This window comes from Neodiprion lecontei, chromosome 7, assembly GCF_021901455.1.
Source record: "Neodiprion lecontei isolate iyNeoLeco1 chromosome 7, iyNeoLeco1.1, whole genome shotgun sequence".
Taxonomy (NCBI): domain Eukaryota; kingdom Metazoa; phylum Arthropoda; class Insecta; order Hymenoptera; family Diprionidae; genus Neodiprion; species Neodiprion lecontei.
The window spans coordinates 21388284-21398398 of record NC_060266.1 but is presented as its reverse complement, the minus strand read 5'-3'; the positions used below and the strand labels follow the sequence as shown (position 1 = coordinate 21398398).

At 35.5% G+C, this 10115-nt stretch overlaps 4 protein-coding genes across 4 annotated transcripts; 2 read left to right on the top strand and 2 right to left on the bottom strand.

Annotated features, from left to right (window-relative positions):
* The first annotated feature begins 307 nt into the window (after positions 1-307).
* LOC107221314 (small nuclear ribonucleoprotein F) lies at positions 308-1034 on the top strand. The gene is made up of 2 exons (XM_015660256.2): positions 308-459; positions 630-1034. Exon 2 carries the CDS (start codon positions 667-669, stop codon positions 931-933), a length of 267 nt encoding a protein of 88 aa, XP_015515742.1. The 5' UTR covers positions 308-459; positions 630-666; the 3' UTR covers positions 934-1034.
* On the bottom strand, positions 982-1848 carry LOC107221313 (chromosome transmission fidelity protein 8 homolog). The gene is made up of 2 exons (XM_015660255.2): positions 1699-1848; positions 982-1499 (listed from the first exon to the last, which is right to left on the bottom strand). The coding sequence occupies exons 1-2, from the start codon at positions 1716-1718 to the stop codon at positions 1148-1150; spliced, it is 372 nt and encodes a 123-aa protein (XP_015515741.1). The 5' UTR covers positions 1719-1848; the 3' UTR covers positions 982-1147.
* Positions 1849-2039: 191 nt separating this feature from the next.
* On the top strand, positions 2040-5084 carry LOC107221334 (U3 small nucleolar RNA-associated protein 4 homolog). The gene is made up of 4 exons (XM_015660279.2): positions 2040-2360; positions 2795-4340; positions 4424-4726; positions 4894-5084. Exons 1-4 carry the CDS (start codon positions 2257-2259, stop codon positions 5008-5010), a joined length of 2070 nt encoding a protein of 689 aa, XP_015515765.2. The 5' UTR covers positions 2040-2256; the 3' UTR covers positions 5011-5084.
* LOC107221312 (leukocyte receptor cluster member 1 homolog) lies at positions 4395-6971 on the bottom strand. The gene is made up of 3 exons (XM_015660253.2): positions 6764-6971; positions 6435-6534; positions 4395-6264 (listed from the first exon to the last, which is right to left on the bottom strand). The coding sequence occupies exons 1-3, from the start codon at positions 6784-6786 to the stop codon at positions 5449-5451; spliced, it is 939 nt and encodes a 312-aa protein (XP_015515739.1). The 5' UTR covers positions 6787-6971; the 3' UTR covers positions 4395-5448.
* Positions 6972-10115: the final 3144 nt, after the last annotated feature.

Genomic DNA, 10115 nt, shown 5'->3' with positions numbered 1-10115 from the left:
AAACTTTCAGACAAGCCAACTTGATTACTTTTTTTATTCTACTCTAAGGGTCGGTTTCCATGAGTCAAAATGTCGTCAGAAAGATGATCATGTGACCTACTGAACGCGGGGTTAGCAAATTTTCCGTAAGTCTATCATCTGCGTTTGGTTAACCGGCATTTGTATTTTGTTGGCTATAAAGCGTTACCATTGTGAATTGAAATAAGGAATCGTGAAATTCTTAGACAATTTAACATAACTATTTTTTTTTAAATAATTCTTCATGCTACTCTAAGGGTTAGTTTCCATGAGCCGCAATATCGCTAGTGAGATGATGACGTGACTTCGTAACTCGGTTTGCAAATCCGCCGTGCGTGTTTCATCTGCGTTTGGTTGGCCAGGGTTTGTTTTTTGTTGGTTATAAAGCGTCACCGGCAATCAACGTGAATCGAAATCAATTTCGTAATACAAAATAAACACGTGAGTCTTTCAATAGTTCAAAGCGATCAATAATGCTTATTTTATACATTTAATTCGGACTATTTAATTGACTATTTTCTATATTTATTTTCCTAATTGTTCACATCTTAACCTAACCGATGCATTATAACATCTTTGTTCGAATTATAACCAATTGTATACGATTACAGATCCTCCTCATCAGACCTTTAATATAAAATTACCACAATGGCAGCAGCAATGCCCATAAACCCGAAACCCTTCCTTAACGGATTAACGGGTAAGCCAGTTATGGTAAAACTAAAGTGGGGCCATGAGTACAAAGGCTACTTGGTGTCAGTCGACGGTTACATGAATTTACAGCTCGCCAATACAGAAGAACACGTCGATGGCAATTGCACCGGAAGCCTAGGAGAGGTTCTGATAAGGTGTAACAATGTGATGTATATCCGAGGGGTAGAAGAAGAAGACGAAGAAGGAGAAATGAAGGATTAATTAAACTAAGGGATTAAGTTATAATATTGTCTTTTGTAAATGGATCAATTTCAAGGTACAATTCCTCTGTATTGAAATACAAATTTTTTAGTAATAATTAATATCATATGTAACTTTCTTCATCTGTCATCAACCTATCAATGTTGTAGAAAATTATGCCCACACCTTTGTTCCTTTTCACCTGTTTCAAATTTTATGCTGGTGATGTAAATTACTATACCATTTTTGGTACATTAGCAATTATTGGCTTGGGTCTGACCCGAAACACTAATTTTTTTTTAACAATAGCTCTGACGGTGTACTCTGTCCGAGTTCTAGAGTCGGACATACTCTTATCCACTACTTGATCGTTTTCATTGTAATGAATTTTTTCCAACACTGCAAATGGCTTATCTAGAGACACCTCTTTACCATACAATATATGATGACCCACTATCAATATTGGAGTTCCAGTCTTTGTGTAATGTAGGTCACCAATGAATTGATCGTTCAAAGACTGATTCGTACGTGACTCCAGATCCCCTTGAAGCTCAATAATGGCCCATTCGTTCGTATCCTCGCCATCTCTGAAAGTAGAGTTAAAAAAGTGATGTGTTTTCAAAGAGAACACTGCTTCACTTCCACGTTTACTGATCGGTCATTTTTAAATTATTGAGAATTTCCAGAAATCACGTGCTCCTAAATAATTCGAATGTGTTAATAACGAATATGGTCACTGGGTATACAAGTTAGCGAATGGAAAGTACTTCCTTAATTGTTGCTAACTTTTTTATCCGTATGATCATTGCACGCCTTCGCTCCCGAATGTATCAAATTTCGAATAAAAATTTATTCGATTAACTAGGAGAAAAATTGTCAAAAGTAAAAAGTATGCGTGTGTATGCACATAAACCGAAAACTATTCTTTGACCATAGAGTATGTACGGAATATGAGAGCGTTGCGATAATTAAGAACAGATGTATTACTGGCAGTTTCAGTTTATTAATTAAGCAAAACTTGACGACGAAACGAACCATAGGAAGGTTCAATTTTTAGAAATAAATCATGAGAAAGAAATGTTTTACAGTATTTATTACAATATTTATTTAGAATGTTTTTTGAACAACGGTTTGTCCGATCGAGTCAACTGCTATGTAAGATAGCGGTAAGATGTATAAGATATCTTACCGCTATGTAAGATGCGTAGTGTTTATGGACGTCAATCTAGCAAAGCACGTGTAGTTCGGTGACGCTAGCTAATGGTTATAAGCGACATGTTTGAGGAAAGTTGTTAAGTACTTTTTTCTAATTTAACAACTGTTGACCGTCGGTCCGATGTAAATATGTCAACCTGTAAGATACACAATTTTAAGCTATACAATCTTGAGCCCAAAGCCATCATCTGTTTGTGTTACGAACCGAAACATGGTCATCTGGTTCTTTGCAGGTTAGCCCCATGCGTATTTACATTTTTATTTGTTGAACAAAACGTCGAATAACAAATCACGGGTTCAATTTTTCTTAGACATTCCCAACTCTATTTCGAACCGCCGGTTTTAAAATCTACTAAATTATTCGAATGATAATATCGTTAAGTAATATCATTATTATTTATTTACTGTTTATTATTACCAGCTTTAATACATTTCATTTCCACCTATGGGATATAAAATATGTTCAACATATTTAATATTAACGTACCAGTCCATCTATTGAATATTTGATATCTGAAAGAAAATTGAAAGGCAATCAATAGGAATTGCGTTAAAAACTGATATGTATATTTTAGAGAAGGCTGTTTAGAGATAAGAAAGCTGGCGAATCAGGCTCAATTGATAAATGTATCTTGCTAACTTTAAACACATAAAATCATATTTTCAGAAGCGACAACTCGATTGAAATATGGAATGTAAAAGAGGCGCCATTCTTAGAAAGGACGATATTTGGTCACCCGGAAAGTTCGGTAGAGACTGTATTATGGGTGAGCAACAGGCTGTTTTCAACGGGCCTAGTAGGAATGGTAATAGAATACGACCTGGGAAGTTTGGCGCCAAAATACGAGGTAGCAGTGACCGGCGGAGCAGCATGGTGCATGGACGTGAATAAATCGAAAACACAGATAGCAGTTGGGACAGAGGATGGTTATATAAACACATTCAATGTGACAGATGACTACCTGATATACGATAAAATATTCGACAAACAAGAGGGTCGAATATTATGCATAAAGTGGGATATTACGGAGCAAATGATATTCACTGGGTCCATCGATACAGTTAGAATATGGAATGCAGTTTCAGGTCACGCTGTTCACAGAATGACGACATCTAGGAAAGAGGCGAACAAGGAAACAATCGTCTGGTGCCTGGCTGTGACCAATGACAATGTTGTTGTGTCCGGAGATTCCAGGGGGATTCTTTCATTCTGGGATCCAAACATGGGAACGTTGATAGAGTCTCACCAAAGTCACACTGCCGACATTCTCGCGGTCGCTATGAGCAGTGACATGAACACTGTTTACTGTGCAGGTGTAGATCCCACCGTTTGCAGCTACTCAAAAATCACTATCAAGTCTAGCGGCAGATGGGTGAAAGGTATCGAAAGGCGGCTACATGAACACGACGTCAGAGCGTTGGTAGAATCAAACGGGAAACTCTATTCAGCCGGCGTCGACGGGCACTTGGTACAGTCTACATACCCACCAAAAACCATGATAAAGTATCCACCCATTTTACAGTCCCCCTGTGTCCTGTTAAGTGAAATGTCAAGGTGCATACTATTGAGGTACAGCAACTACCTTGAACTATGGAAACTTGGATCGATTAGTAGAAAGTCGCAGCAGAATTTTCAACCTGGCACAATACATCAGCTCGAAGAAGAGCCGATCAATTTACTACAGCTAAGAACAAAGGCTAGTGAAAGCATAATATCGTACGCCATAACTAAAGACTCAAAAATGATAGCTTACTCAACGAACTCTTACATCAGGATTTTCAACTTTGATGTAGTAAATAACGACCCTGTTCTCTCACGATACGAGACCTCAAATTTGCCTGTGCACAAAGCGCACAAAATGTTATTCAGCCCTGATAATTCTAGGATCGTATTGGTCGATGGTAGTAAGACAGATAACGACGAGATAAAGATAATATTTATGAAGAATCAGGCAGGCTCGTTAAATTACGAAGGAACGATACCTGTTGGAAAAGAACTAGTCGATAATATTAATCTGATCTGTTTCTCGCCGGATGGCGTATACTTAATCTGTGCTGATTATCAAAATAACATTGCCATCTATCACGTCGGAAAAGATCTCAACATTCGTGCGCCTAAGCTATGGTTACTGCCTAGGTACAAATGCCCACCGACCGCGATGGCTGTACAAGAAAACACGTTGAATCTAGTTATTGTGTATTCTGATCACAAGGTATGTAAAACAAATGTCTGGGTGTGAGAATAATGGCTGGATTACGCAAATAAGTCGTCAATTCACGCTATTTTATTTTTCAGATCGTCGAATACAGTATTACAGAAAAACGCTATACACAGTTTTCTACAAACTTAGAGGAAAAACTGCCAAAACAATGGCTTTCTCGGGCTATACCTATCAGTCATATAACATTTGATCCTAGGAATGAAAATTTAATAATAATGCACGACAACACGATGATCTGCGTTGTTGATAAGGCGAAAAATTTGCCCAATTCAGGAGCAAAAATTTTCAGATTGGATAACGGCGACTCTATGGATAACAGTAATCATGAAACGAATTCACATTCTCAAGGAGCTTTTCGAATTGTCAAAAAATATAAGGTAAGTTAAGGCTCATAGGTAATTAAACTAGAGACAAACCTAGTGGATGCATCATTGCATGTTTCCCTCTTATTTTAACTATCATGTTTATTCGACTTCCTTTCTGATCCATTATTACAATAAAGAATCATTTATATCGTGTATTGATTTGAATATCTTTGTTTCAGAATTTAGTACACCTAGGTTGGTTGGTCAATGATGAAATGGTAGCTGTTGAATTAAATCCGGTCAAATTGACGGAAAATTTACCACCATCTCTTAAACAGAAGCGATTTGGCATGTAGAGCATTCCTAAACACACTGATATCACATGTGCGACGATACACTGAACCAAGTAAAATGTAATTTTCAACTTTGACTTTACCGTCATTCTTCATACAATCCTGATCATTCCTAGTCATCTATTTCACACGATATAAATATAAAGTATAATTTGAACGTGACCTCCTAGTAAGTACGAACACACGAATGACAAGTAAAAAACTAAACTCAAAAATTTATTATGTTGTCCGATGTTAATCAATTTGAAGGTCTTCAATTTCGTATTGGGAAATTAAATGATCTTAGATGTGATCCAAAAATAGAGAAAGAATATCAATTGTTTATAACAAATAAATTTTTATTGCATTGTTATTCGACTTGAGACAGTAGAATATTTAAAAATTATACATATAATTCAGGCTAGTTCTGTCACATGTTACAGCAAATTATTAGCTATAGTTTCACCGCCTATATAGTCTGTCAGCATTTTGCCTAGCTATTTCAGGATTAAATTGCGAATTATATTTCTGTTGTATAATAGGTTTTGGAACTTCCTTCACTGCGGGTTCGATTGGGTCTCCGTTCAATTTAGCTAACAGCATCTTGGTCTTTAATTTTTCAGCATTTTCCCGTCTTAATCTCTCTGCTCTTAATTTTTCTAAATCTACACTAGGCTTAGGGGTAGGCTCCTCAGTTTTCGACCTTTTATGTTTTTTTGATTTCTTACTCTTGTGTTTTTTGTATCTCTTGCGATCACCGTCTCTAGTACACGATTCTAAGTCACTGGAATCGCGTTTTCTTTTCACAGAATCTGTAGTTTTTAATTTTTCTCTCTTAAAATTTGGTGACGATGTTGACGGCAAAGTTGAGCCCATTATCTTCATGTATTTCCTGATATCGTTTATCGGGTCATTTAGAAGTTTTGTTTTAATCCCAGCCTCCTCATATTTTTCAGTCTCAGAAAGCCTTTTTGGAAGTTCATTGTACCAGCTCTTGTTTCCAGTAGCTTCATTTGTATCTTGTCCCAAATAAGTCAAATATCCAATTTGCTTTTCATACTTCTCCTGTTCCTGCTTTTTCTCAATTTCATGATCAGCATTTGGTTTACTATAATCAGTTTTTCCATCTTCGATGTCAGCAAAAAAATTTACGTGCTCTAAGGGGGCTTCTGATGTTGTTGCTTCCTTAGCACCCTCATCCTTTCCATCTGCAACTTGACGACCGTCGTACCTCTGCCTTGCTTGGTCTCTGAGAAAATTCGTCCTAGCTTCAGTTTCCTGAAAAAATGATAAATAAACAATTGCCGATAATTTATTGTTCATTTAAAAATAAATCATGTTCTTAGGTTTTTAGAAATGCAAGAGACGCAAGTCAATGATTCTGTTATATATTTGGGTAATCGTTTTATCGTAAACATTAATTATATTGGTACAAAACGAGTTCTTACGGCTTTTTGGACCCGGGCTTTTATAGCCTTTTCTTCCTCGGCAGCTTTAGCTTCATCTCGACGTACCCTAGCAATGTTCTCTTTGGTGCGAACGTGCCATCTGCAGAACGAAATAACAAAAAAAAAAAAAAAGGAAATACCAACATTATAAACAAGTACTTAATTTAGATGGATCGAAGACTTTTAATCGTACTACTATGATTTCATCTGTAAACACAGCTAACAATAAAAACAAATAATTGTGTGACATGAAAGCTATTCTGTGGAGTAGCCAATCATACGTATAACCTAAAAGTAACAAATTTTTTTGAATCAATTTTGTCACTCACCGTTTTTTGGGTAAAATATTCATGTTGATTAGATTTTCAAAAACCTAACAATTATATATCTGCCAGCAGCTAAAACGGTAACGCTTGTATTGTTAGTCTTTTTTGAACAGTTCCGAAAATTGTAATATAACACTTCACAATATCAACGTTGACTGAAAATACATAAAGACGGCTAGCCTTATGGGGCTTTTCGTGATCGAAAATGGCCGACATGAATTCATTGTTAAGCAGCGCTCTCTGCGTTGTCCCGTACACGCGCAACTCAGTCCGGCATGCGATCTGTAAATAATGGCGACACGAACTGATGTTTTCATCGCTCACCGCATGTACCCTGATAATGCAGAGTCGAATATTACTATGCCTTTGGAATGACGAACGAGAACAGACTGAACTTTTCATATAAATCCGTATGGACGCCGTGTACTGTTCAACTACGCAAATTCATTTGAACTAAATTCAGCAATCTCAATCTAACTCTATCGGAGCGACAAAAATAATGTTACCTAAATAGATGCACAATAACCATACACCTGGTTTATTGTTAACAGTTAGAAACCTTTTCTTGATGCAAAGGATGATATACATAGTTAAAGAAGTTACTCAAAGAATGGAGATATATAGTTGTTCCTATATGTACATATGTTATGTAATTTTTACACATGTTTAATACTTAACTCGTACTGTTAACTGAAGGTAATAATATATATTTTCAGTCAACGCTCATATCTTCGTTCCGAACGAAGATGCAGCTGACATATAAAAATAATTTCTCGACTCACGTTAAATTGCCGTGGTTTTTTAAAATACAGTTTATTTGCAGCAGAAAACCCAGACCTTTCTACACAAAAGTACTACTTGTAAATATTTTTTGGAAATTAGGTAAGATTCGATTGTTACTAATGTTTAGTCCAAAAATGGATTTTCCTGATTCCGTATAACCAAATTATTATCAATTATCTACGATATGTGTCAAAAAAACACAGATGAAAGGTTGTAAGACCTTTTGGTAGCTTCAAGAGTGTTTTGCTTCCAACAATCCAAAGATTCTGATCTATCGCAGTATTTCTATAGATTTCCGCAAACAGAATTTACAAACTTTGCAGACTTAGATAGAAGAAGAATTTTACGGAGTGAAGAGGAGTCGTTGGTAATACGACAATGAGTTACATTATATATGTTAAAATTACAAAGAACTTGTCAGTAATTCATGTAATTTCTTGGTAATCATCCAAGAAATATACATCGTTGATGAGTTGTTCGAACTGCATCGGGTTCTGGTGGTGGGCTGATTGTCCGTTTTGGAGAAATATACATAGGCCCGTTAAATTCCAAGTGATACTCTTTCTGTGAAGATCGCTATCTAACAATGTTTGTTTTTGGAATTGGTGGCGAGGCGGACAACTGACGCGTAAAACGGTTAGTTATTAATACAAAAGTTAGTAATACAAAAAATTCAAGAAAGAAATACTGGGAATGCTATGCCGGATAGACAATTGAAATTGAACCAACTTTTTCGAAAAGTCGAGTTGTTCAATGAGTAAGGAGTAAAACTTTTAAATTTTACAATTTAGCGATTTTACTGTGTCAACTGCGAAAGGTCAAGCGAGGGAGAAAGATGTTTGAATTGCCAATCAATTGCCAAAGGTATGTGCACCTTGTTGACTTTCATTAAAAAACGAAATTTAACAAACAGAATGTATTTACGCGTGTATTCACTCTGACTAAACTACAGCAATCCGAAGATATTACGACTCCACATGCGTTAAGACATTATCGGAGCATGAGTTTTATTGGCAATGAGTTAAATTCACGCAAGATTAAAATTGTCATTTGAAAAACTACAATATGTTAGTATCTGACCAGTTAAAATAAGTTCACTTATGCTCGTTTCCACACCACCGCAAGCAGTAGGGTACTCGGCGCGTTTTTTTTTTACGTGGTATCCCCAGTAGGCCTATTCCACGGAGAATACTTGCAAGATCGATTTTATGTTCTTTGAAAAATTGCGAATGACTTTTTTTCACATGTTAATTATAGTAAATTATTTTTCCCAATTACTTTGTACTCGCATCCAACTTTTTTAGTTGAATGTACTCGCATATATTCACACTTTATTCGAAATTTTTCAATCCATATAACCCGATGAGTATTGATTATTGATGAAAGATGACTGTTTTAATTATGGATGAAAGATGATTGTTTTAGTTATGGATGAAGGATGATTGACTATGGATATTCGTGCGCAGGTTTTTGTTTCTTATGAGGTATGAGATAATCACTAAAATGGAGAACGAGGTCAATTCGCAAAACAATTAACCACTAAACCAGATCTAAGCCTAAAAAATGAAAAGTTAATTTTTTAGTATAGTCAATAAAACTCAGTTAGCTGGAACAGATGAAAATATAATTAGTGACATATGTAGATATAGACAAAAATATAATTAACTTAGATAAGTAAAAAATATAAAGACAAATTAATTAGCTGAAACAGACAAAAAGATTGACGGGCTGAAACAGACAGAAGATTCGATTAGCTGAAACAGATAAAAGGTTTGATTAGCTAAAAGAGGCAGAATATTTGATTAGCTGAAACATACAAAAGGTTAGATAAGCTGAAATAGACAAAAAGATTGATTAGCTGAAAGAGGCAGTATATTTGATTAGCTGAAACAGACAAAAGGTTAGATAAGCTGAAACAGACAAAAAGATTGATTAGCTGAAAGAGGCAGAATATTTGATTAGCTGAAACAGACAAAAGGTTAGATAAGCTGAAACAGACAAAAAGATTGATTAGCTGAAAGAGGCAGAATATTTGATTAGCTGAAACAGACAAAAGGTTAGATAAGCTGAAACAGACAAAAAGATTGATTAGCTGAAAGAGACAGAAGATTCAGTTATCTGAAACAGGTAACAGGTTTGATTAGCTGAAACAGACAAAAATATGGATTAGCTGAAATAGACAGAAGGTTCGATTATCTGAAATAGATAAAAGGTTTCATTAGCTGAAACAGACAAAAGGTTTGATTAGCTGAAACAGACAAAGGTATGGTTAGCACAATCACATAAGTCCATATATTGCCAAAAAATGGGTCGAGCCCAACATGATATTCGCTTTAATATTCGTTGCTTCGATTATTAATTGTATTGAACAGACATTCTAAATTGTTTGAATTGACATCTCTTTCTGCTTTGATTTATTAAAGTGAATATCTTTTTTGACTGAACATTCTATAGTTCTCAGTGCATTTGTTAAAAAATTAGTTTTGTTACCCTGAAACAGAAAATAATACGATCAGTTAAACGAGTATTTCTGTACACTTCAGATATATTTCATAAATACTTACGCCAAGAA